We start from the raw sequence: 27,921 nt of genomic DNA on the forward strand, positions 1-27,921 counted from the left end.
GATGTGAATTCACAAAGGGCTTTCTTCTTTCTTTTTCATTCTTTTTAATGATTTTAATATAAAACATATAATAGACAATGCACTGAGAGAATAAGGATATATGATTGAAAAGATTACAATATACAACAATCAGTAAATAATAAGTCTTCGTCTCCCCATATTCAAATATAAAAAGAATTCGCTTTATAGTAAAACCCCCTATACTAAACTAAAAGAAAAAAAACCCCACAAAAACAAAAACTGGAAAGCCTTGGATCAGTGTTCATCAAACATAAGAAGCCTGGCCCTCACTCGAAAGAGAAACTTAATAGTATTAGGAAGGGACAATAAATCAGAAAAAAATTAGAAGTTGTATCATACAAAAATATTGTATGAATGGGCACTAAGTTTCTTCAAATTTAACAGAGGGATCAAATGTAGCACTTCTAATTTGCTGTAAGTTCAAACAGGCCATTGAAAACCATCGAACTACAGTAGGTGGTGTGGGGTCCTTCCATTTAATAAGAATTTCTCTCCTAGCCATCAGGGTGGTATAAGCTATTGTTATGGGCCCAGAGGACCCCAAAACCCAGCAGCGATATAAATTCACCAAGACAAATGGTTACTTAAACAAAAATTGCTTTCAATTATCTTTAAACATGAAAACAGTATCAAACTTTAGCCGGTCCCCCAGCCCTGGCGTCCCGCGCCGGCCCCCCCAGCCCTGGCGTCCCGCGCTGGCCACTCCAGTCCCGTAGTCTCATGCCGGGGGGCTGTCAGACGGCTGCCCCTGCCCTTACTCAGGAGCCGGTGTTTGCTCTGCGGCACCTCTCCCCGCTACGGACCTTTCACGTGGCAGAACACCGCCTTCAGCGCTGCCTCTTGAATGTCCCTTCGCAGACACCCGGAGCCGCTCCAGAGCTTCATTCTCTCAGCGATTCCTCTGAAAGCGGCTTTAGTCTTCAAGCGACTATTTATTGGATGAAAGTTACAATAGGGTCAATAAAGCCACTTGCAAATTACACCTATCACAGATTGAATTAAAATTATGAAAAATACAGGCAAGTTTGTCCTTGGACATATGGTGCCCTATGTACTACTTAAATTGAATAAATGAGTGTTGAGCGCACATTATTAATTAGTTTAAGATTCTTTTCCCACATCTCTGCAGGAAAAAAACTTTTTGAGCTCCTGCTCCCATGTCCTTTTAAATGTATCAGTTGAGACTGGTTGCAATTTTAATAACATATCATATATGAGATTGGTTCAAACAAAAAAGGGCATCAACCATATCCCGGCACGGGACTACAGGGCTGGAGCGGCCGGCACGGGACTACAGGGCTGGAGCGGCCGGCACGGGACTACAGGGCTGGAGCGGCCGGCTAAAGTTTGATACTGTTTTCATGTTTAAAGATAATTAAAAGCAATTTTTGTTTAAGTAACCATTTGTCTTGGTGAATTTATATCGCTGCTGGGTTTTGGGGTCCTCTGGGCCCATAACAATAGCTTATACCACCCTGATGGCTAGGAGAGAAATTCTTATTAAATGGAAGGACCCCACACCACCTACTGTAGTTCGATGGTTTTCAATGGCCTGTTTGAACTTAGAGCAAATTAGAAGTGCTACATTTGATCCCTCTGTTAAATTTGATACAGCAGGGGAAAATTAGGTAATAGAGCATTCTAAAAATGTCTAATTTCAAAATATCTAAACAAATGTGAATTAGGCAAATCATATTTGTTTGAAAGTTTTTCAAAGGACATTAGATAACCTTCCATGAACAAATCCCAAAAACATACGATATCCTTAGATAGAGACTTTGCTGTTAATTTTGTTCTGCAAAATAGTTTCCTTCCTTTAGTACCAGAATCGACATGAGGAGATTCCAGACCATTTACAACAAGTATCCAGTGCAAAGCAAAGGTTTATTTATTGTGCTTTGACAACACCCAGTAAAATACCAGAATGATTTTATTGCTACCTCATTCCCTTTCTCTCTTTTCCTAATTGTAAGTAGTTCTGCTTGCGAAGTTCAAGAATTGAACCAGTATTGCTTGGATGAACTTTAGTCAGGACTTTTGCCACAGATATAGGGAGAAGTTTGTTATCACACCGTTCCAGTCACCCTGATATTTAAGATAAATTTGGTACATTTTATGATCATGTTCAAACCATGATGAAACATCTTTATAAGTATAAGGTCTGAATTGCAATCATTGTTCATCAGAGCATTAAATAACTTTATGTCGTAATTTATATTGTCTATTGGGTTTCAGAGTCCTGGTCAGTACTACTTCAAACCCATGATGAAAGAGTTTCGATTTGAACCTGCATCCCAAATGATTGAAGTGCAAGAAGGACAATCTCTTGAAATCAAAGTTACAGGCTATCGGACTGCTTACAGGTTTGTGGGTGTAGAGCCAATCTACATGTTGTGTACAAAATAATATATAGATTTCAGAATGGAATATCTGTGTGTGAAAGAGATTCTAGTTTTATGTTTATTTTTGCAATCCTAATAATTTCCTGCAAATTAAAGTAAAAATCTAATATACTGATTAAAATTTTCAGGAAAAAGTCACAAATAAAGCAAATTCAATTTACTGATGAATATAATTGTGCAAATGACAAGCAATAAACGAACAGTGCATTTACAAAGAATTCCTTTAATGCTTCATGTTTGAGTGGCTGCTATCTGTACTTCAATGTTTGTTAAATAAGCTTCAAAAAACGGATTGTAAATCTATTCTACTATAGCTGAACTGAAGTGGAACATTTAAAAATGTGAAACTCGGAATCAGTGAGGGTAAGTGCTTATCTGTGAGGTGCATTCTCTTGTATTTATATGGGATGAATCTTCAGTGCTCAGATTTTCATTGCAATTTCAAGTTCGATTTAGAGGAAATTGTGGCATATCTCAGTGAACCACTATAGACCAGTGGGTTCACTTTGTGTTCCTTCATAGAGGATACTGTGATCTCTGGGAATGAAAAGGTAACATGCTATGCTGTTTTCATATCATCATAAGAGCCCTGGGAAAAGTTGTTTAGCCAAAAAATGGTATATACAAAAAGACACGAGAATAAAAAAAACTTTTTTTTAAGAATACTAAATTCAATATAGTTGCAAGATAAATTGACTCTGTCATCCTGCTAGCCATACATTGAATTCTGATGAACACCAATGAAGGATCTTGAAAGCTGGCAATATACTAACTTAATCAGTCTTACCCTTCAAGTTCTTTTGATAACACTGGACAATTTTTCTTTCAAAAGGTTTGCTTCCTGAAAAATCATATGAGATTATGATAGACAGCCTCAAGCTGAACACAAAAATAATTTCAATTTGCTGTATCATGTAGGAAGTTGGAAAAACATTAAATTTACTTTTATTGAATTTGGCATGTTTAATTGCATAATGATGCTGACACAAGCTCTCAGATTGACTGCACATGTTGCACAACAAATGTGAGGAGCCCAGGGTTTGTCTTGATCACCAATTTTACAATCAAAGTAGAGTTCATAGGCTTTCTTAATAAATACAGTAAAGCTGCATCTTTGAGCTTTAAGCGTATACTTGCCACAAATGTAGAAGAATGTATTGCAGCTGTTGTGATATTGATAAGACATTTCTTCTCTTTGAATCTTCCTGAAGACAATAAATGCTATTGTTAAGTCTTTCTTCTTTGGCTTGGTTTCGCGGACGAAGATTTATGGAGGGGTAATGTCCACGTCAGCTGCAGGCTCGTTTGTGGCTGACAAGTCCGATGCGGGACAGGCAGACACGGTTGCAGCGGTTGCAAGGGAAAATTGGTTGGTTGGGGTTGGGTGTTGTGTTTTTCCTCCTTTGTCTTTTGTCAGTGAGGTGGGCTCTGCGGTCTTCTTCAAAGGAGGTTGCTGCCCGCCGAACTGTGAGGCGCCAAGATGCATGGTTTGAGGCGATATCAGCCCACTGGCGGTGGTCGATGTGGCAGACACCAAGAGATTTCTTTAGGCAGTCCTTGTACCTCTTCTTTGGTGCACCTCTGTCACGGTGGCCAGTGGAGAGCTCGCCATATAACATGATCTTGGGAAGGCGATGGTCTTCCATTCTGGAGACATGACCTACCCAGCGCAGTTGGATCTTCAGCAGCGTGGATTCGATGCTGTCGGCCTCTGCCATCTCAAGTACTTCAATGTTAGGGATGAAGTCGCTCCAATGAATGTTGAGGATGGAGCGGAGACAACGCTGGTGGAAGCGTTCTAGGAGTACACTCACTGTTATTGCCTGAGGAACATGTGAATCAACATGTGTTCAATCTCTTATCAATATAATGCACAGCATCTGTATATGTGAGCTGCTTTTTATAGCCTGTTCTGTATCTATTCCGACAAAGCATGCTCAAGCCTAAGACAACATTTGCATAGCACCTGCACTGAGGGTATGCCCAGGCATGCTTGGGCTGATGAAATATACTAGTAGCCTTAAAATATGACAGGAAATCGCAAAAATATGTTATATCTAAAAACAGTATGTAATAGGAGAATTTAAAATAAAATCGCCAATCCCTTGCCTTTAAAGTTAAAGGAAGAAAAGGCAACCTGATCTACCCAATCTCTTTTTCAGTTTTAGGTGTTCTTTTTCAGTTAAATTAGTTTCTTGTTTTTAAAAAAAAAGCAATATCCACTCCTAATTTCTTAATATAATATTTTCCTTCTTTTCATTTGTCCATTAATCCCATTAATATTAAAGCATAATCTTAATTGTCTTATTCATTTTTCCTATTTTTAAAATCCCTTTTCATCCTTTCCATCCAGGAAGAACTCCCACAAAATAATTGGTCCTGAGCATCATCACCATCTGCAATCCAAAAACATTAAAATAATTCAGATTAAATACAAGATGTTTAATTATTAAAGAGAAAAAAGAAAGAAAAACAAAAATACTCACCCAATAAGTACTGTAAGAACCTGTGCTATCTCCCTCCATTTTATGGTTAAGCCGCGAAAACACATCCCTCGATCCCCACAGAAAAAAAAACCGATTTAATCAACTACAATTCCATCTAACATAAGAATAGATAATATTCTTCATCAAAAAAAGAAAAAAAAAGCCCTGTATATTAAATTCATTGCAACAAATCAGTGCCTTCAGTTACTTGAACTTTAGACAAACTCTGAGCACGTTCTTCAGCTTGAACGTAATTTGTAAAAAAAACATTCTGTTGACCTGGTACAAAAATTTTCAAAGTAGCAGGATAACACAACCTTTATCATACAAAACTTTCTTAACTTGATTAAATTCTTTCCTTTTTTTTAATCATCAAAGTTTGGCTCAAATTTGGATAGAAGAAAATTTTATCCCCTTCATAGTTTAAAGGTCTTTAGCCCTTTTCATCGCCAAACCTAAGAGTCTCTCTCTTTCCTGGTAATTCAGAAATCTAGCCAGGATAGATCGGGGTCTTTGGTTCGGGCCTGGCTTTGGTATTAAAGCTCTTTGGACTCTTTCAATTAAAATCTTGTCTTCAAAACGTTCCTCTCCAAATATCTTCGGTATCCATTTTTGTAAAAAACCAATCACATCTTCCTTACCTTCGGATAATCCCATTATTTTAACATTATTTCTTCTGCTACAATTTTCCAGAATATTAACTTTCTCCAACAATTTTTCATTCATCGAGATTAAACTAGTCATCGAATCTTCAAACATATTAGATCTATCTTCAATATGCTGCACTTCCTCTCAAACATCTTTTTTTAAAATTTTTAAAAATTTTTCACACTATGAACCATATTAACCAAAATACACACAAACATTTCCCTCTTGAATATACACAGTGTCATTTTCTCCCCTTTTCCCTCCTCCCTTCCCTCCCCCCTCCCTACCCACTAAACTAAACTAATACAATAAACCCATTAAACAATGTCATCACACAATGAAAATAAACAAGAAAATTGTGTCATCTACTTTTACACACTGGGTCAGTTCATTTCGTCTTCTTCTCATTTCTGTCATTTTAGGGAGTGGAGGTCCACGGTAGGCCCTCTCTGTTGTGTTCCATGTACGGTTCCCAAATTTGTTCGAATACTGTGACGATATTTTTTAAATTATATGTTTTTTTTCCAATGGAATCAATTTATTCATTTCCTTCCCATGTACCATTGCTGTACTCTCAGGCTCTCTTCTGATTTCCAGGTTGACATTATACATTTTTTTGCTACTGCTAAGGCTATCATAATAAATCTTTTTTGTGCTTCATCCAAATCGAGGCCTAGTTCTTTACTTCTTATATTACTTAGAAGAAAGATCTCTGGATTTTTTGGTATGTTGCTTTTTGTGATTTTATTTAATACCTGATTTAGATCTTCCCAAAACTTTTTCACTTTCTCACATGCCCAAATTGCATGTACTGTTGTTCCCGTTTCCTTCTTACAGCGAAAGCATCTATCTGATACTTTTGGGTCCCATTTATTTAACTTTTGGGGCGTGATATATAGCCTGTGTAACCAATTATATTGTATCATGCGTAACCTCGTGTTTATTTCTCATAGTTCCGGAGCATAGCTTTTCCCATGTTTCATTTTTTATCTTTATGTTTAGATCTTGTTCCCACTTTTGTTTGGGTTTACAGCTTATTTCATCGTTCTCTTTTGGTTGATGTACATGTTTTTATAAATCTTTTAATTATCAATTGGGAAGCAGGCTGAGGTTACCAGAAGGAAGCAGCTTTGAATATGTGATTACAGGCCTCTCAAACATCTTGAACCTTAATTTCCAACTTATCCTTCCTTTGTGTAACATTATTCATCACCTTCAATGCATTGTCCACTTTAACTGTTAAATCTGTTTTAATTTGCTTCAATTCTTCTGACAACAATTTAAAATTATTTTCCAAAGACAAATTAGTTATAGTTTGAAGTTCATTTTTGATACAATCTTACTCATTTCTTTCTTAAAATTCTTTTTCTTCCCTCTGGTTTGTTTCTCTTCTTCACTTCACTTTCACCCTCTTCTGAAGCTTCTTCCACTGGACTTGTGACACGCGGACTGTCCCTTTAAGAGACCTTGACATTTTTTTCCTCAACCTTCTTTTCTATTGCACCGTGCATGCCCAACTTCTCGCACATGCGCGATGCGGTTTTAGTTTTTCCTCCGGCGCCATCTTTATGGGTCGACAAGAAGAAGGATCCGTGTCCTGGCTGGCGGATCCAGAAAGTACTTCAGTGGCCCGCTTCGACGCTGAGGTAGGCCCAGTTTATTTTTTCTTCTTTTCTTCCAACTTCTTAGTAGGAGTTAGCTTAGGTGTTTTATCTTTCTTAGGTGACACCTTAAAAATTTAGTTATATGTTTAATACTAACTTTAAAATAGTTTTCTTTTAAAAAAATTATTTCTTTCTTAAAAGTCTTTTTCTTCCCTCTGGTTTGTTCCTCTTCTTCACTTCACTTTCATCCTCTTCTGAAGCTTCTTCCAATGGACTTGTGACACGCCGGACTGTCCCTTTAAGAGACCTTGAATCTTCTAAATAGATACTTTTTTTATTAATCCTACGGGAGTCATGAGGTTGCGTGTCATCCCTCATGTCCACTTAAGGTGATTTTTGTGATCAGCAGCCCAAAATCTATAAAATACACCCAAACATCTTTGTTGTCCAGAGTTATTGAAAAACTTCAAATGGTGAGCAAGATTCTTTTGGTGAAGGTAACTTCTTGCATTCCTAATAATCTAACATTAAACTTTAGAAATCTAAAATATGCATTTTCTTTTATCCAAAGCTGTTATGGAACGGTATCTTCACTAAATGGGGAACCCGAACAAGGAGCTGCAGTGGAAGCTATTGGCCAAAAGGATTGTAGTATTTATGGAGAGGATACACTGACTGATGAAGATGGAAAGTTTCGCCTCCGTGGTCTTCTAGTAATGGATAATAATTTAATTATCGAACATTGAACTGAACAAGTTAAAGAGAGCATGCTTATACACTTCTAACACTCAAAATGTCTTTCTGAGAACAAGAGTGTGGGGCATTATAGCTTTATGTACTTTATGATGCATTACCAAGAGAACTATTGTGTCAGGAACCCCTGCCTTTCTGCTTGTGCCAGGTCCTTAGTGCATCTAAGTACCCACCACATGATTTGTTGTGGATCAGGAAAACCAAGACAGTGTGCAGGGCTGCCAGTGAAGATGCTCAGCGCGGGGCTGGAGCTGAATCCTGGCAAGCATGTTGAGTGTGAGCCATTGCTAGGGGTAGGGCATCTCCTGCTCCATGATTTGGTTTCTCTCATTATCTCATGCTTGCTGTGACCAGATGGATGAGAGTATTGATGGAGGATTTCTGACCAATATTCCTCCATCAACACTCTTATCTGTCTAGCAGATAATGAGACCAAATGTAGACTTGGGGACTGTTATATAGAGCATCTACACTCTGTCCGCAGTGGCCCCTCTGAGGTCCTGATTGTATGCTATTTCAATTCCCTTCCCCATTCCCATACCGACCTGTATGTCCTGAGCCTTCTCCACTACCTGAGTGAGGCCCAACATAAACTGTAGGAACAACACCTCATGTTTCATGGTTACAGCAGCACTGCTGTTGGTGCGGACTTGGGGAGAGCGGGAAGTGGAGACACAGCACTTCTCTGAAGGGTTCAACCATACAGACTTTAAACGCTTGTTAAAGGAGCCGATAGTGCTTGTCAATAAAATCCTGCAGCCATGGAGATCTATGCCCAAGATGGTGGCATTTGTGCTTATCAGCAGCCACGAGGGCTTGGAGACTCCAAGGGAGCAGCGGACCGGCCCAGGGCACCAGAGACTGGAAGTTCAACCCCCATTGAGAATGAGCCGCAGAGGAGACGACCTTACAGAGAAGGTGACCTCAGCTGCGAACTAGTGAAGGGCCCAGTGGCTGAGAGACCCACACAGGCTACGTGTGGGCTGCTGGCATGTGGGAACTAGGTATTGGAGCCAGGATTTGAGAGGGTGCTGAGGGCAAGAAGGGCCTCATGCTGAAGGCTTCCTGATCGTGTGGGAGTTTTGGATCTGGAGCTTGGGCTGCCAATGGATTGAACGGGAGTGTGGGTGGTTGTAGAGACTGCAGGAAAGCTGGAGACGAAGCCACAGATGCTCAGTGACTCTGAAGAGACTCTCTTACTTATCTTCCTTTCTTACAGTAAGAAATGCTGAGTAACACTAATAATGATTCTTTGTCTGCCTTACTAAAGGCAGAAAACAATTTTGTGTAATATTACATGTTCTGTAATAATGCAATAAAGGTATCTTGAACCTGGGCAGTCTGCAGCCCAATGGTGTGAACATGGAATTTTCCAATTTCAGGTAACAAGTCCCCTCTCTCTTCTTCTGTACCCTTTCTGTTCTTCCCCTATCTCCCCCCCCCCCCCCACCTCCCCTTCTCCCACAGATGCTGCATCATCTGCTGAGTTCCTCTTGTGGATTGTGTTGTCCTACTTGATTTCACTCTCTACAGTCTCCTGTGCACCTCTAGGGTTCTATTACTCATTTCGATGTATTAAAACATCAGTAGTTTATGGTTAAAACTAACAAAGTGATATAAAATATAAAGATTTCCAGCTTTCTTTTATTGGAGACATTTTTGATATTGATTTATTCAAATAGGTCTGATACAAAATATTGATAAACTTTCATGATCGCTTCTAAGCTTTGTGACAACATGAGAGAATCCATTGTGACGGTTTGGGATTTTCCCAGTGACCCGAGCAATGACCCACACTTGCTTTTTCAGCCAGTTTGTAGCTCTCAAAGCCTTATATTGTGTTCTCAGCAAATAGCAGTTTCCACTAATGCAGTCAAAAATGTTGCATAGACAAAACTGCCGAACATATTAGATTCTTAATAGAAAATTATATTAATTTGTTTATCCTTAGATGTGACAGAATACTAATTAGAGCTAAAATCTCTTATTTTTCTCATTAAATTAACTGATCACACGTTAAAAAAAATACTATTAGTCCATTTTTATTATGCCTGCAGCATTTGGGGACAGTTCTATGCTCATTGCTGCAGCTGCCTGAATTGGTAAATTTTGTGTGCAAATTGGGCAGCTGTAAAATGATGTAGAAATTGGATATCTCCATTGTACATCAATTTCATACTAGACTTAACATAAAGCTGATCATTTATTTCTGTTCCTTTTAGCCAAGCTGTGTATATCACGTCCAGTTGAAAGCTGAAGGCAATGACCACATAGAAAGGGCTCTACCAGAATATCGTGCCATACAGGTTAGTTGAGTGTCTTGACTGGACGTGCCGGTATTGGTGCCTCCATACTTGTCCATATCTTGGCTAAGAATGGAGGGCCATCCAAGCCTGGAATGCAGGAATATGATTTGGATGGTGACTGGGCCTGAGGCGGAGTTTTGAAAAACACTAAATTTTCAATCATTTTTAATGTTCAAGTGTTTCTTTGGAAAGTAAATTTGGAAAGAAAAAGTTGTTTGAGCAAGTGAAAATGAATTAAAATACATTAAGCCCAAATAATTAAAAGTAGTAAAATGAAAGCAAAAAGGTTTCAGGAAAGAACCTTTTGCTTCCTAAAGGTTTTGCCCTGTGTTCCCCATTGGCCCTGTCTAAGTGGGTTCTTAGATCCTCTGCCTTGTGAAGTGCATAGGCAGAATGAAATTATAGATTCAGTTAAGTGTTGGTGGTGCCATTCAGAGTTGCTGGCAACAGTCTGCATGATTCAGCCCATTAAATCTGTTTAATTTTCATATAAAATAATATAAATCTAATTCTACAAGGGTGAATGATAACTTTATGTACTTTAATATATCAGTTTCTTTTCTAGTATGGTTAGCATTATGGTAACACAGAATCCTTTTGGAATATCTTTTGTGCAGGTTGAGAACAGTGATATTGAAGGTGTAAATATTTTGGCATTCCGACAAATTAATCAGTTTGATTTAAGTGGTAATATTATCACATCACCAGAGCATCTTTCCACTTTGCGGGTAAGTCTCATTGGTTCATTAGCCAGAATGGATACTAATTTTTTTTCTTTCTGTTGGTCTTGGTTCCTGGAGCTCAATCATTTATGGAAATAACACAGTATCATGTTTTAATCAAAGGTGTTTTCTTACCACCTAAGAAATGAGTGATGGAGAACTAATGACTGTTTTGCACTTTCTTCTCTCTGAGTTCCCTTTGAAGAAACATTTATTTCACAGTTTGTAATTTGCTACAGCAGTGATATTGAGACTGTGGTTCATGGAGTCCAATCCCTGAAGACATTCATAGTACTATCATAAAACTGCTACTAGCTAACAAGTTATAGCTGTAAACTTAATAGCATTTCATAATTTGCATTCAGCTATAAATGTTTGAAAAATATTTGATTCCTAAAATTTGTTTATCAGGAAGGTTAAAATAGATTTGTTTCACTTATTCAGGTGGTGTTGTATAAAAGTGAAAACTTGGACAACCCCATTCAAACAGTGTCACTGGGTCAGTCGTTTTTTTTCCACTTCCCACCGCTGCTAAGAGATGGAGAGGTAAGAGATCCTTCATTCAATAGGAATTGGGCAGCATCAAAAGTAAATTGTGTAAATCCACAAAATAGCTTTTGTTGGCTTAATAAAGATTTTATTTCTCTCATGGAAAGGAATAAACTGCTTTATTGTTTATTCTTGCAGAATTATATAGTCATGCTGGAATCTACTTTGTCGAAATCACTTTACGAGTACACCTTACCCCAGATATCCTTCAGTGCGACAGGCTACCACAAACACATTACCCTCATGTTCACCCCTTCAGTAAGTAAATTAAAAATATTTTGAAATTAGTGATCAGAATGTTTGTGCAATATAATTATTTTTCTGCTGTAACTTCTATAGAATTTGATAAGAAATATTGAATGATTAATTTGATGATTAGTCTGGCTGTTCTTTGGAAGAATTCTAAAGTATTTCAATATTAAAAATTAATTGAATACAGAAGATCGATTATTAAAAAAAAACTGATCAGCAATTTTGTTTTTTTTTTATCTTGATGGGCATTGCACTTCACCATTTTCGATTTCTGGCTAAATCCTTCTGGAAACCAAAGTCCTGACTTGTACGATTTATCTTCATGGAGTCTGGTGTTTCCTCATTAATTAAACATACTATTTAGGATTGAACAAATTTACCAAAAGCTGATGTTCAAGCAGACTGCTTTCTTATCAGTTAGCATGTTGTCAGTGATAAGTATGTCTATTAGTCTCATCGCAGTAATAAGACAAATTTACAATGGCTTTATACTGCTGCTTCCCCAGTGACATAAAGCTTTTTAGGTGGTAACAAGAAGATTGTCAAGCACAGTAATGGGATAGGGAGACACTTTGGGAGAGTTGCCCCAGCGGTAAGTGGCACCAACTGGCTCTTCATCCTGGGCGTCACCGTTTTATTCAATCACAACTTTATTGAAACATCATTCAAACAGCTGATGCGGGTGGGGCACGACCGGGTGCTCCGCTGGCTGAATGTTTGCACCCAAGGGATTGTGTGTTTCTTCAGAGAACTTCTACTTTTACAATTTTAAACTTTTATTTAAAACTTTATTCTTATTCATTCCATCTATTACATCTATTTATTTCCTTGTTTTTTTTTTTGGCCGATTGTTTGAGTTTCCAGTTGATTGAATACTGGATGGTGGAGATTTTACTGTATATTGTATGGGTGTATCAAAACACCAGTCATTCTCTCTCTCTCTTGCACGCACGCACGCACGCACGCACGCACGCACACACGATACATAAACCTATTGCCACCTGCATTTAATTGAGAACTGTGGTAGCATGGTTAGCAACACTGCTGCAGCACCAGCATTTGGGACCTGGGTTCAAATCCTGCACTGTCTGTAAGGGATTTGTTCATTCTCCCTGTATCTGCATGAGTTGTCTCCAGGAGCTACGGTTTCCTCTCAACCATTAAAACGAACTAGAGGTCTAGGTCAATTGTGTGTAATTGGTGGCATGGACTTGTGGGCTGAAAGGGCCTGTTACCATGCTGTATGTTTAAAAATTTAAAAATATATAGGTACATAATCTTTTATCTGAAATTGTGAAAACTGAAAACCTCTGGAAACCAAACATTTTTTCCATGGATGTTGTTTGAACACCAAAGCTCGCATTTGGTGCCAAATCTGACCCGACATGACTCACAATCAACTCGTGCTTGAATGCCCAATGTCGGTAATTAGTGGATCCCTTGGGCAACCTTTATAAGTGCCAGCAGAAAAACAGAGTCCAGCGCCTCCAACTCGCTGTATACGGACGCCCTATTCATAGTAGACGGCTAGGTTGGGGTGAGGATCCGTGGTCGGCTGGGCAACCAGGGTATCAGGGATTTGGATAGGTGGGCAGCCAGGATGTTGGGAGTTCAGATGGGCGGATGTCTGTGGTGAGGACCCACAGCCGGGAGCTCAGATGGGCTGGCTGCCGGGGTGTCGGGAGTCCAATAGTTGGGCGTCCAGGATGTCGGGAATTACGTTTGGCGGACTGCTGGGACAGTGGTCTGCTTTCGGGGCATCGGGAGCTCAGATGCTGCCTCAACTACCCCCTCCCCCCCGTCCAGTGCTGCCACAAACTCCCGCCTGTCCAGCGCCGCCACAACCCCCCAGCCTGTCCAGAGACCCTTCTAGTTGGAGTGTGTCTTTTTGTTTTGCACAAATCTGAAATCAGTGCAATTACTTAACGTACTGACATTACTTTTATTCTATTATCCAAAAAATTATGAAAAGTGTCTGGCCCCAAGGGCTTCAGATAAAAGATTCTGTACCTATATTGACGTTCCTTTATGTGGCATTTGTACCACCCATGAAGCAAGCGATGGTTTTGGAGAAAATGTCTCCTGTGCTCTTGAAAGTTATCACTGCAGAATGAAGTGTCACTTTGCTACGTTATACTTTTCCAGAGAAAGCTACCTGAGCAAGATGTTGCCCAGGGCTCATACATTGCCCTGCCCCTGACTCTACTCCTGCTCCTGGCTGGTTATAATCATGACAAGGTAGGTACTCTTTCAAGTACTAAATTATAAATGTGTTTCATGTAACACATGAGCATTTTATTGTAAATTTCATGTCTTACTCTTAAATAGAAAGTACTGAAAATTTAGAAGAGCTTCACACCAGATTATGAAAACTCATGACCAATGAAGCAAAGAGCAGTTCAAATTCAATGCAAAAAAAATCCAATCAAGAGTTATTCCAACTAACACTGCTTCATACAAGACCAGCAGCAATATAAATTTGTCAAGACAATGGTATCTTCAAAACAATAATTTTTATTAATAAGTTTATAAACTAAAATCTTACTTAACTCTAACCTAACCCCACTATGCGCAAATGTGTGTGTGTGGCAGGTCCAGAAACTATTTCAGTTTAGGCACAATTGTTAAAAAGAATCAAGTTTTAATGTTCAGTCAGTTTTGTTTTGAAACTCAGATTCTTTACATTGTTGATCAGAAGTAATTATGGAGTAGGTGTGAGGCATTAGACTCACAAAAATCTCGTAGAGTTGTTTTCAGGGAATTTTCTTCTTTTGCATGGAGGTTTCAGAACTTGTGATCTCTGCACGATAATCTCACAAACCCAGGCAAGGCTTACGTGAAGTGGCCATGTGAAAATGTAAATGGTGAAACAGTCCTCTTCTCAGAGACAGCTGAAGTGGCTCTTCCTTACCACTGATTTTGTGCATCTCTCATGGTAAAGAGAATACACCAAGGACAGTCCCTCTCTAACTGGAGGCTTCTGTGCTTCTGACCTCAGATGTTTCTTGGTGCAGTATTAAAGTGTAGCTTTTCTGGTGTGTCGAAATCACATGACATGACCTAATTGCTGTTTTTGACGTTTCTTCAACCCATTTCAAAAGTATGAATCATGAGGAAAGGACTCCGGCCTGTCTGTGTAGGTCATTCAAGCAAGTACTTGCTTGTTTGAATAGATGCCATCTCTCAGCAAATACTGTTGTCTTCGCTTCAATGAAGAATCACTTCAGGTTTTTATGGCTAAGCTTCAGCCAACAATGGAATGACAAACATTTCAACTTTCAAAACGGTTTATGTCTGTGGTGTCTGTGTCCCTGTCCACCCACAAGATCCCTTTACTAAGAAATATGTATAATAACTAAAGATTAATAACACAATTCCATCACAAACACAAAATAAAGAATATAAACGAGCCTGTAGCTGCACTACTTTATAACAGCTTACAAACAAATAAAGAATACACTCACTCATTTTGCCCAGCACACCATGAAATCGACTTTCTTTTATTCCTCTAGACACAGCAATGAATTTTCAACTCCCCAAACACCACCCAGCCACACCCCTCTGAACTTCTCATTGGATCACTACCTCACGAGTGATCCTTACATAATAACTCTCCTACTCTTGGAACCTCTCCCCCCACCCCCCACCCCCCCACATGACTCCGAACCATGCATGGAGGCGACTGATTGTTACTGTCCCACTACGTAACAGTCCAGAGGGCCGATAGTTCGGCATGACTTCGTACAAGAGCGCAAGACAGGCAATGCACGGTCTGACTGGCAAGGATGCGACTGGTCTTTTGACTTTGGCTCCGACGCAGATCATGGACTATTGCTATATGTCGGCTTTAACCTGTTAATGGAAACTGTCAGCTTTTCCATTCCTGCCGTCATTAGACTTGGAAAGGACTATCATCAACTGGCCTAAGAGGTTTGCGAACAACATCTTGCTGAAGGAATGCATGAGTAAAACATTGTTAATTATTTGGCACATAAACTGCCAGTGATACCTGCTCTATGGGAGTAGGTTTGAGTAATTTCATGTTTTTCCGAAGATGATTAATATAACCAACCAGATCATAGAACATTGTGCTTGGACTCGGATTCAGAAATTCACCTGGCAAGGTTAGTGTAGTGGCATATACTAGCTCTGTTGCTCACCATCCAAGATCTGCCTTAACACAGTACACACATCAAGGAGAAACAAATGTTCACTCCGCATAAATGGATCACCATCCACTGTCAATGCTATCTTCAATTGATGTGGAAATGCTCAACGAGGCCATGAAAGCTCGGAACAACGCCAACTTGAACTGAGGTCCTCGATCTGTTGTAATAGGGACCAGAACACCGAAAGATGAAATCCAATCATCCATAAAATCCCAAGCAACCGTTTCCACAGAGATGTTAGTGACAGGAATGGTCTCTTGCCACCTGGTATTCTGGTCTTCACACGTGAGCAGATAAGTGTATCCCCGAGATAGCAGAAGTGGTGCACTTGCTGGAAACGGGAATGTGGAACAACAAAATCATGTGTCTGGAGACTTTTGAGCATTGACACGGCAATCAGGTCCTTGCCCATAATCCAATATCCCGTTTAACATGAGGCCTGGTAAAACATTCTGTAACTAGTTTGATTGATGCTCTTCTACCAGGATGCGATAGATTGTGAAGAGACTCAAAAATCTCTCACCTCATAGCCACTGGCACAAAAGGCCTAGGCCTTCCTGTGGAAAAATTCCACATTAACTTTTCAGCTGATTCATCCAGGTTCACAATTTGAAGATGGAGACCAGAGTTGATCCAGTGATGCTGGGTGAGATTGGAAACGGGGTACTGTGCACAAGCCATGGCGGTGAAATCGACACCTGGACTTCGTCTTACAATTTTCATTGGACATACAGCACATCTGAGAAAAAGCGAATGCCGTGGCCAATGCCCTGACATGGTGTGACATTGATACCTTACGTACAACTACTGCCATCAATTTCACTGCCACACAAGTGATCTTTTTTTTCACACCATAAATCACATTAGCCATGATATACACTTTTTCTTTTTCACACATTTACAGTGTCTTTTTCTCCCCCCCACCTCCCTCCTCCCAAGCCACCCCCCCACCCCCCCCCTCATCCATTTTAGGTATACAATCTAGGCTGCATTAAACCAGTCAGACAATGTTGTCATTCAACAAAAATACACCAGAAATTCTACAGAGTCCATTCTTTTCTTTCCTTCTCCTTCCATCAACTTAGGTAATGTTTGTCCCCGGTAGGTTTTCGCTATTGTATTTAATGTAAGGCAAAGTGATCTTGATGTGATCACTCTCCTATTCCTGCAAGTGAGTGTACTCTTTACCTGTGGCTGCACTGCTTTATAACAGCTTACAAACAAATAAAGAATACACTCACTCATTTTTTTTTCCAGCACACTATGAAATCGACTTTGTTTTATTCCTCTAGAGACAGCAATGAATTTTCAACTCCCCAAACACCACCCAGCCACACCCCTCTGACCTTTCTCATTGGATCACCACCACACGAGTGATGTAATCACTCTCCTACTCCTGGGAAACCTTTCACTGGAGGTTCAAAATTAGAATATTTTGAGAAGTATATCTGTAAGGTATTGCTGAGCTCATTAGACAAGTCCTAATGAGTCAGCATCGCAGCATTGCAGTTTTATTTTAAATACTATTCAATTTTTTAAGCAGTACTTCTCCCTGAGAGTTGCTCTGAGATTGCTCCATTTATATTTGTTTGATTTAATGCATTTCAAACCTACAATGACGGGATTATTCTATAGATAAATTAACAACAGAATTGCCAATAAAGTTTTGGAATGTTAAATGACTGGTTTTGACAATGATTACAAGAGGATAAACAGACAAAAGTCTGTTTCTAATTAAGGATAAAGAAACAAAATTTTAAAATTAAATTTGGGCATTTGTCATGGTAACAGGTCCAAGAACCCGTGCTGCCCACAATTACAACCAATGGACCTCCAACCCCTGTACATTTTGAAGGGTAGGAGGAATCTGGAGTACCCGGAGAAAACCTACGCAGACTTGGGTAGAATGTGCAAACTCCTTACAGACAGTGCCAGATTTGAACCCCAGTCGCAGGTGCTAACCATGCTGCCAAGTATATTCAATTTTCCTAGCTTTGTATTGAAAGGAATTGTCTGTATCTTTGTACTATTTGAAATAGAGTACAACTCCCATTATCTGAAATGGTCAGGACAGGACCTATTTCAGATGACTGAAATTTTTGAATGACTGGTCATTTTTAAAAAACAGCCCAGTAGCAACGACAAATCACTTGTATCAATGTTTAAACAACAACAAACTATAAGGGAAGGCTTTTAAAGCACTAAGATCATGTTTAATTCTCACCAAAAAAAATGCTGGTCGCCGCCAATCCCCGACACATCCCCACCACTGACACAATCCCCCGGGGAGGCTTCCTGGCCTGGTGGAACACTCACTGGCGAGTCTGCAGGCTCCTGACTCCCCGTAGGCTCATTCTGGCAGGGGCTGTTCTGGCTTTGCGTCCTGGTTCTCGATTTTGGAGCCCGACAATGACCCAGTTTTCGCCTGCTCACACTCCCCCTCCCAGCCGCAGATGATGATCTCCGACACCTCCCCACTGAGGTCCCACTCCTGCCTGGGAGCCCAAGGTCCCCGCTCCTGCCGGGCGGCCCCTGTCCTTGATGACGCTGGGACAAGGGATTCTTCCAACCATGTGCCTGGGAGACTGTGGCAAGCAGTTTGAGAGGGAGAGTTGGAGAGAAAAGTCAATAGGGGAAGGTAAGGAAGAAATGGAAAGAGAGAGAGGAGGGAGTGACCTGAAACTAGGACAATCGTCATTCTAAGCTCACGTCAGGTGAATTTTTTTTCCAATCTGTGAGGACAGTTTGGCTCTGAAAATTTTTGGATAGCTGAGGATTTCTGGTTTTTTTGAATATCTGAAATTTTTTGGAGGTGAACAGATGTCACTTCCGGGTCCAAAAAAATTTCTGATAAATGAGGATTTAAGATCATCCAATTTTGGATAATTGGAGATGTCCTGTATATGATATTTTTTAAAATTAAGGAAAGCAGCATTTACATTCAATAGGGAACAATTGAATACCAAATATATTCAGTATGTGATATAAATTTACAAAGTTTTCAAATTCTGATATCTTTTCATGCCATAGAATTCAGCACACATTTGTAAAATAATTTTAGTGGAAATTGTTCTAGGTCCTGCTACAATAATTAAGAGTTTCCAATAGACCAGTTTAGGCTTCATAATCCAGTAATTAGCATTCTATGTTAATTCTTTCAGCTCCACCGTTCCCAAATAATGTTATTAGCAGAGAGATATAGGAGTTAGTTAACTTTTATGAAAGCCAGTTACTTAGTTTGATGGAGGCATTTATAGACCCTTAAAATTACTTATTTCAATTGTGTATACAAGAAGCGAAAATACTTTGCTGCAGTATTATATCATGGTACTGATATAAAATGCTTGCGTGTGGCAGATTTATAGTGAGAAAGATTTGGTTGTAATCTTATCAGGTACATGGTGAATATATTTCAGTTGTACTGCCTTTGATCTGAAGCCAGTTCAAGCAGTCCAATTTCATGTGGCATTAATTTTTCTGGCAAACCATGAATCTCTTATCCACTATGTCATGTACAATAATAAATATATACGATTCATTACCCTTTTTTTGGAGCTAATGTTTTTTCTTCCTTATTTTGAAGATTATGCTATGCACAAAAATTGAAATGATTCTTTTCTGTATTTTACTGTCCAATATTGTCATTATGTTACTGAGATCTCGCTATAACTACTTATTATTTTAAACTTAACATCATGAGGAAGAATTATTCTGGTGACTGTGCAGTGAATTCCTGAAAATAATTTTTAATGTGTGACAATTTTATTTTGCCTAATACGTGATCTTCCCTCAAATTACACTGGACAACAATTTTTTTCAAAAGATTTGCATCTTGAAAACAATTGTGGAATATGATAGGCAACTTCAGGCTGAACATAGAGATAATTTTAGATTTGCTGTATCACAGGAAATTGGAAAAAAAACATTAAATTAACTTTTATTGAATTAAGCATGTTTAAACACATAATGATGCTGGCACATTGCATTAGTTCAACTGACCTAAAAATGTTTTATCACTGATTTTAATTTGTACTCAGCATCTAATGCCTCTTGTGTCAGTGTCCATCAATAGTTGGCCAGCATTGATGGATTCCATTTGCTCTGATAATAGCTTTTCCATGGTGGCAATATCCTGGTGAAACCTTTCACCATGTTCGTCACTGACTGCACAAAGATCAGCAGGGAAGAAGTCCGTGCAAATGCAGAAAATGAACTTTCTTTCTTTTTTAAAATATTTCTATTGATTTTAATAAAGATCTTGTACAAACAGAAAAAGGTACAATTCAATAAGATAATATAGATAGTTATACAAACTAAATAAGACATTCTGTATAACACTAGCACACATAAATTGTAAATCATATCCATAATTCATATTCTAAATAGTATATGCCTTTTTTAGAAAAAAGACTGTAATAAGGAAAGGAATGAATAAAATAGTATAGGAGAAAAACTCAAACCCCTTAGCAAACCGCATTACCAGTTGCAATATATGATTGGTATTAAAAGAAAAACTAAGGTTTAAAAAAAATAATAGAAAGAACTTGGAAATTTTATGACCTTAGAGTAAAATTGTAAAACAAGATAGTGAGTCATAAATGACCCCCATAACTTTTGGAATCTTGTATCTGAATTATTAATTTAATAACAAATCTTTTCCATTCAAATAGGATATGATGTCTCCAACCACTGATCATGAGTAGGTGGGGCAGCATCCTTCCATTTAAGTAAAATCGCCTGCCTCGCCAAAAGAGAGGTAAAAGAAATAGTGTGACTCTGAACCAGAGATAAAGAAGAATCATTCCCTCTCGTTATGCCAAAGAGGGTCACCAAAAGGATCGGTGTTAAATCTATATTGAAAATTTTTGATAGAGTATGGAAAACCCTCTTCAGTACTTTTCTAGTCTAGGACAAGTCCAGAACATATGAATTAATGACGTTTCTCTGCTCTTACAGTTGTCACCAGGGAGTCATGTCGGAATAATAGCAAGACAATTAGCCTTAGACATATGTGCCCTATGTACCACTTTGAATTGTATTAGACATCTTTTTAATTATCTAGCTGTGTGTAAACAAGTGAAGAATTCCCTGACCCAATGGTCACCTTTGTCTACAACTCTAGTTGGCCGTATAAATTCTATTTTCATGATCAGCTGCCCAAAATCCATAAAATACACACAGGAAGCAAAATATTTGTTGTCCAGTGTTATTGACACCAAACTTGTAGGTAGATTCTTCTGTTAAATTTATAAATTTGTGGTCAACTCAGAATTTGTTCATGTTCAAGTTTGATTCCAGATCATTTTATTATGAATATTTCACTCGTGTTCACTGTGTTAAATATGTGCTCCTTTTCTCCTGCAGCTCATCCCATTGCTGATGCAGTTGGTAAATCGGTTACAAGGAGTACGGGCTCTCAGCCAAGGTAGTTTAGATGGTTCTGGTCAAGAAGAAGCAAAAAGACAAGCTAAACGACCAAAGACACGCCGCACATAATTAATAATGAAGACTACTTGTCAGTTCCATGGAGTCTTTGCTCAGTACAATGAAATCTCTCGTGTTAAAATCACTTATCATTACATGATAAGAGCCTGTGTTTTTTTAAAATGCTAATCTAATCTTATTTGATTGTATTTATAACAAATTGAGGTTAGATTTGTTTTTGATCAGTGATCTGAATTGATTTAATGTTTTGAGAAACATTGGACAGTTTTGATTTAACAGCTGGTATCTTAATTTATTTTTGGTTCTGTTAGGATTCACTGAAGAAGCAAAACTATTTGTTTTACATTTGGTTGTACTAAGCATCTGGACTGAGCCATTTGAATGCGTGGTAAAATGACCATAAACCCCGCAAAACAGAATTCCTACATTAAAAAAGATTTTCATAATTTTATTTTCATTTTTTTTTGCTATGTTGATTAATATAATTCTGGGTTCTTCGTCTCCTAATTTTCTAAGTTAGTAGATTCACATCTTTTAAGATTGTGGTGTTTACCTTGCACTCAAAAATTTGTGTATTTAAAAATGTTAGTTCTACTGAGAAAGTTTAGATGTATACAGGTTGTACCTCTCTTATCCAGCATTCTGTGGTCCGGCAACACCCATGGACTGGCACGTTTGAATCTACCTCCTTACAGACAACTGGCGCTGTCAAGGTTGAATCTGCTGCAATCTGGGCTGGGAGTTTGTACTAATGGGGGCAGATTCAACCTTGACAGTGCCAGCGATTGGGACCAGGGTTTGAGTCCCACACTGTCTGTAAGGAATTTGTACTAACATTCCAATTGCTGGCGCTGTAAAGGCGTTGTGCTAGCCACTACGCTGACCGTGCCGCCTCACAGTATTATTTCCTGTTTAAACTTTGTCCTATCTTTGATGTTTACATAGGGGGGTTCCCTTAGGGTTCAATTTCTTCTTTCCAGCATTTTCTGTGCTCCGGCAATGGCCATGTCCCAATGTCGTCAGATTAAAGAGTTACAATCTGTATTCACTTGCCTTCTGCATTATTATAATACAATATAAACCTGATGATCTGAAATGGTCATGACCGGGACTATTTCGGATAAACAATATTTTCGGATAACTGGTCATTTTTTAAAAACAGCCTAGTAGCAACAGCAAATCACTTGTAACAGTGTTTAAACAACAAACAACAAGGGAAGGCTTTTTAAGTGTGCAATAACGTTTAATTTTCACCAAAAAAGCAACCTGAACAAAATAAGATTTTTTAAATTAAATTTTTTCAACCTGTCACATCAGTTTCGGATAACTGAGGATTCCTAATTGTTTCAGATATCCTCATTTATCCAAAATTTTTCGGAATCAAAATGACATAATTTCAGCTTTGAAGTTTTTCAGTTAAATGAGGATTTTGGATTTTTCCGAAATCCTCAATTACCCCAAAAAATTTTGGAGTCAAACAGACGCCATTCCAGGTCCAAAAAATTTGGATACTGAGGTTTTGAATAATCTGATTTTGGATAATTGGAGTTGTACTATAGATCATTTTCATTCAAGATATTTAAAATAATGACCAATCATCAAGGCCATAATTAAACACCACTTGGCATAGTTAGACTACAATATATTGCGTTTTGGGGAAAAAGAAACTGTGTATTCAGAAAGGGACTCGTGCTTGACATTCCTGTAAAGGTCTTTGAGGCATTATGAGCATGGTAGCTATCGGAAATGTGATGAATACTGTATATGTAGAATTAAGGAAGCTTTTGGTGGAGGATGAAAGCAAAATTACTTTAATAGAAAAGAATGTAACATAAAATATCAATTTTTCAGATTGCTTGGAAATCTATGATAGCCCACTGGGATTCTGTTCTCGTGCCAAATTTAGTATAGGTACTACTGATTGAGTGACATGTTTGCAAATAATAAGCAGGGGATAGACTCTTTGGAAGTGTGAGGGAAATTGGGAAAGCATATTGATTAGATGGAAAAATGAGTTAAAACTACCAAACCAGAATTCAATATCATAACTTCTTAGAGGATTTTTTTAATAATATGAAATCTAATAGTTATGCTTGTGTTGAAATAAGCTTTGTGCTGTGGGATTTGACATATACCACTTCACAAGGCATCCCCTCATTTTGAAGCCATAACACTATTCTTGTTTATATCTTGGGTTTGTAAAATATAAAACCCAAGAGGTTATGGCCAATATATAATGCTCTAGCAACTTCTTGGTAAAGTATTAGTCTTCACATTATGGGGGGTTTGGGGGTGGGGGAAAGCATTGAGAAACCTCAAAGCAGGTTTATTAGAATGGTGTCTGTTGCCAGGAAACAAATATAAGAAAAGAAGGATTATTTTCCTTCAGGGCATTATAAAAATAATTAAAGATTAGTAGATACTTGCTGACTATTTCCAATGATCTTTTCAGGGTTGAAAGGTTTTCAAAATTAGAACTTTTGGCTTGCACGGAGCATGAGCAGTGACAGGTTTTGCCATTTTTGCCTTTCCATGTGAACTTCTGAATCCTTTTCCTGTGATTATTAACTCCCAGAGAAGGCCATTCAATGATAAGAATTTAATTACTTTTGGATAAAATGGATTGGACTAGATGCTGTGACCCAGATGGATTTAAATAGGTATTGAGATAGGTAGTCGAGCCCACATGAATAAATATTTAGTAAAATAACATGATGGAAAACTTTGGATGCTGCAATAATATTCCACTCTAGCATTACTGATTCAATCCTTGATGAACTCTGGTGTGAAATAAACTGACTTGCTTTGTTTGACAGATGATTCTTCAGCATGGTGAATTGTCTCCAGAAGGCTTGCAGGGAGCTCATCAATTCTCTTAAAGGTTTTGGTTTTAGTTCTGCTGGGTGTCTTCTAGGCTAGCCCAGAGTGGTAAAGAGGGGGAGGAGGGAAGTATAGGGATTTGCTGTTTTAATCATCATTGATCTATGGAACAAGCTGTATTACTTGTTACCAGTTATTAGCTGACTCGCCCCCCCCCCCCATCTTCATTCCCCTGTCTCCTTTCCTCTAGTTCTCTCTCTCTCTCCTCCCCCTTTTTCCATCTGTCTCCTTTTACAGATCAATTCTCACCTCTCCTCTTATCATAACCATATAACCATTTACGGAGCGGAAACAGGCCATCTTGGCCTTTCGAGTCCGCACCGGTTCACTGATTTTGTGCGTCCCGTTCTTCTTCTTAATATCCAATAACACCTTTTGTTTGTTGGTGTCCAGACTCCACACCCTCTCATTCTTCCACCTTTCTCTCTCAGTGAGACACCTGTCTGCTTTTTGCTTATACCTTAAAGAAGGGCTCAGGCCCAATATGTTGGTAATTACCTCCCATGGACGCTGCGAGGTCGGCTGAGTTGCTCCTGCATTTACTGAGTGTTTTTACTACAATCAAAGCGTCTGCAAACTTCTGTGTTTCACTCCATTAGGTGAAGAAAAGCGTGGCCTGAGAAGGAAGGGGATAGGGTCAGTTAGAATATATTGGTCAAAGGTCCAGTTTGGAGTGAGCTTCATCTGATAATCCCAGGGATTTGATCAGAGAAGATACACCCTCAAACCTGGTAGATGCTAATTTGCTTTAGTGGAAAATTGATAAACAATTTTGAGAAAATCCTTGCTTCCTCCTTGTGTCATTCTCTTCTACCATATTTATAAACATCTTTCTTTAAAGACTTATTCATTGAATAACCCTGGACTGACTGGATTGAGATGTAGCACAGGCAATACACAATGCAGCACCTCACTAACGAACCCTTAGGGGTTGTTTACTGCATCTGGGGCTCCTGATGCGGCCTCTTTCTCAGGAAGGCTGGGTGCAGATTGGGAGATTGCTTCTTTGAGCATCTTTGCTCTGTCCACTGCAAAAGCAAGGTCCCCGCAGTGGCCAGCCATATCCCACTGGCACGTCTTTCCATGGCTTCTTGGACTAGCAGATTTAGACCACACGTAAATTAGAGGAATAACGCCTTGTATTCAATTTTGGCAGTCTCCAAGCAGGTGACATCAAAACTGACCTCCGATTTCCAGTAATCCACTTCCCCTGTTCTGTCATCTCTCTGACCCCTTTCCCATGCCTTTGTTTGTCCAGCTCTTCACTCCTTCCCTTCCTTTCTCCTTCCCTTCCTTTTTCCTATCCTAGAGCATCTTAGCCCTTCCCCCAGCTCCACTATCAACTTTCAACTTTTTTCCCCCCTCCCCTGCCTATATCTACCTATCATCTACTAGTTTGTGTTCCTCCCCCTTCCCTGTCCTGCCCTCTTACTCGGGTGTTTACCCAATTTTTTGACGTGCCTGAAGAAGGGCTGAGGCCTCAAATGCCTATTGCTTCCCATGGATGTTGCTATGGAAAATAAACCACATGAACTATTTGTACTAGGCATTATCCATTCATTAATCCATTACTATGTAACAATTTACACACACTGTTACAAAAGTAATAATCCATAATGCATTTGCTACACAAGGCCACAGTAATGAATAGAAGGTGGTGAGAGACGATGAATCACGTGGTGAGAATACAGGGTAAGGAGGATGGGTAAAAGTTAATGGTGGCGGAATAGCGTGGAGTATGCCGTCTGAAGCATGATTAGATAAGGGAATGAGAAACAATAGTGGCAAACCAAGGATTGGTATGCTTCTAAGATAGGGACATGATTGAACAAGCAAGGTTAGAATTGAACATAAAAAGAGGATGCATTATGTGATCAGTGGGCAGTCAAATGACTGGTTCTTTTGATCGCTTCAGCTTTTGTTTGCAAATAAAGGCTTTAAACTTTTCTGAAGAATTCTCCACGTTGCCTGACTCATTTTTGGACATCAAAAAAACCGTATGATTGCATGAACTGCTGAGTTCCAGAGCACTTTTTTCCAACATTCTTTTACTGACATATTTAAAAAAAAAAATCCTCCTAGCTTTTCCATTGTTAAACACAATCTGTTGCAGGAACTCATTAGGTCAAGCAGCATCAATGGGAGAAAAAGAAAGGTCGGTTTTGAGCTGATTCCCCTGATTGAGACTACCCATCTCCACAAAGGGTTTTGGCTTGAAACGCAAATCACTCTTTTTCTCTCCCTGATGCTGCTTGACTTGGCTGAGTTTCTCCGGTGTTTCACTTCTGATTCCAGCATCTGCCGTCTCCTGCACTTTTCTCTTGGTTGGGACTCTATTGAAGGTATTGCATTAGCATAAAATAAACATTTACTGACATGTTTTTTTGTTGTTCTTCAAAAAAAATTGTGAATGATTTGACTATTTGAGAAAAGATTAAAGGCAATATTTAATCCTATATTCCTTTAAATATCTTTGGAATTTATTTGCCATTTAACTTGATACATGTCAAAATAAATAATTAATATTTTCTGCTGCCATGTTTGGGTGTCAGCATTACTGCTTGTAGTTCAATTGTAATTATCCACTATGCAATTAAAACAGCAGATGCCTTTGACATTTTAAACTCTGGACAGGAGGGAAATGCAGCAACTGCTGTGATTCCCTTTTGATAATGTCATTTACAAACAATAATTACTACATGGCGGATAAGTGTTTTGAAGACTTAATTATTTAAGGTGTCCAAACACATGCTGTTTCTTGTAAGGGAGGAAAGATTTTTCATTAATAATTAACTTGAAGTAAATTAAATTGAAGGAGGCCATAATCCTAATAGAAACGGCATGTCATTTTCTCCATAATGTAGAATTTGTAATCAGGCAAAGGTGTGGTCCTGAAAGTGTCGACCATTTATGCTGTGAGGCAATGTCTCTTGAAACAGGTCCTTCTCATGATTTATTAGGTGCAATGTTACACTGAGGGGCATGTCAAAGACCACATTATTTTAAAGAAGAACAATGTGCTCCCTGCTGCCATGGTTAATATTTGCTCCTCAACCAATATCAACAAACAAGTTGTCTGATTATTTTCAGATTGTTGAACCCTGGAATTGGCAGATATGTTTTCTACTTTAAAATATTCTTTTGGACCCTGTGAAAAGTGCCGTGTTAAAAAGGAGTTCTTTCTTGCTTTAACTGTCCCAGGGACGTTTTACTTCTGACCCATTGTTTACTCCATCCAGAACAGAACATCCTGCAGGGTGTCAGTGCAGGAGATCATCTAGTAGAGAACACTAGCACAAAAATGAGGACACATTTCAATTATAGATGCTGAATACCAAAAAGAAAAACTCTGTTCCTTTAAAACTAATTAAAATGACATGTAAACTGATTCAAGCTGGATTGTGTCGAGGTTGTTGTGGTAGGACTGGTTAGTTCCACTTCATTGGTATTCTACTGCAGCAAATAACATGATTTCTTTTTGTAGGATGTCATGTTCATTTGGATTATTAATTTTATAGTAATTGGAGTGTTTATGGTAATATGTATAATTTGCATATTTACTAAATATCTCAGAATAAATCTACAGTTAATTAGAATGGCAATAATTCAAGGGTTATTGCTCAAGTTATAATTTTATTTCCTAAAGAAACTTAAATTAACATTTTAAAATACTTGTTCTGCTTT

The 27,921-nt window shown here is 38.6% G+C and overlaps 1 protein-coding gene across 2 annotated transcripts in view; it reads left to right on the forward strand.

Moving 5' to 3' along the window:
- The window catches only part of nomo (nodal modulator), a 68,858-nt gene extending 47,055 nt beyond the window's left edge, over positions 1 to 21,803 (forward strand). The window contains exons 24-32 of one of the 2 annotated variants that reach the window (XR_011347494.1): positions 2,257 to 2,384; positions 7,733 to 7,874; positions 10,137 to 10,220; positions 10,838 to 10,948; positions 11,387 to 11,488; positions 11,630 to 11,749; positions 13,889 to 13,981; positions 20,583 to 20,668; positions 21,277 to 21,357. Coding sequence is in view for 1 of the 2 variants with exons in the window: in XM_069906643.1 (XP_069762744.1) it covers positions 2,257 to 2,384; positions 7,733 to 7,874; positions 10,137 to 10,220; positions 10,838 to 10,948; positions 11,387 to 11,488; positions 11,630 to 11,749; positions 13,889 to 13,981; positions 21,277 to 21,408 (912 nt within the window). In the remaining variant the exon portion in view is untranslated. Of the gene's footprint in view, positions 1 to 2,256; positions 2,385 to 7,732; positions 7,875 to 10,136; positions 10,221 to 10,837; positions 10,949 to 11,386; positions 11,489 to 11,629; positions 11,750 to 13,888; positions 13,982 to 20,582; positions 20,669 to 21,276 lie in introns of both variants that reach the window. The other variant, XM_069906643.1, reaches the window with a different exon arrangement.
- The last annotated feature ends 6,118 nt before the right edge of the window (positions 21,804 to 27,921 follow it).

This window comes from Narcine bancroftii, chromosome 12 (assembly GCF_036971445.1).
Source record: "Narcine bancroftii isolate sNarBan1 chromosome 12, sNarBan1.hap1, whole genome shotgun sequence".
In the NCBI taxonomy this organism is placed as follows: Eukaryota; Metazoa; Chordata; class Chondrichthyes; order Torpediniformes; family Narcinidae; genus Narcine; species Narcine bancroftii.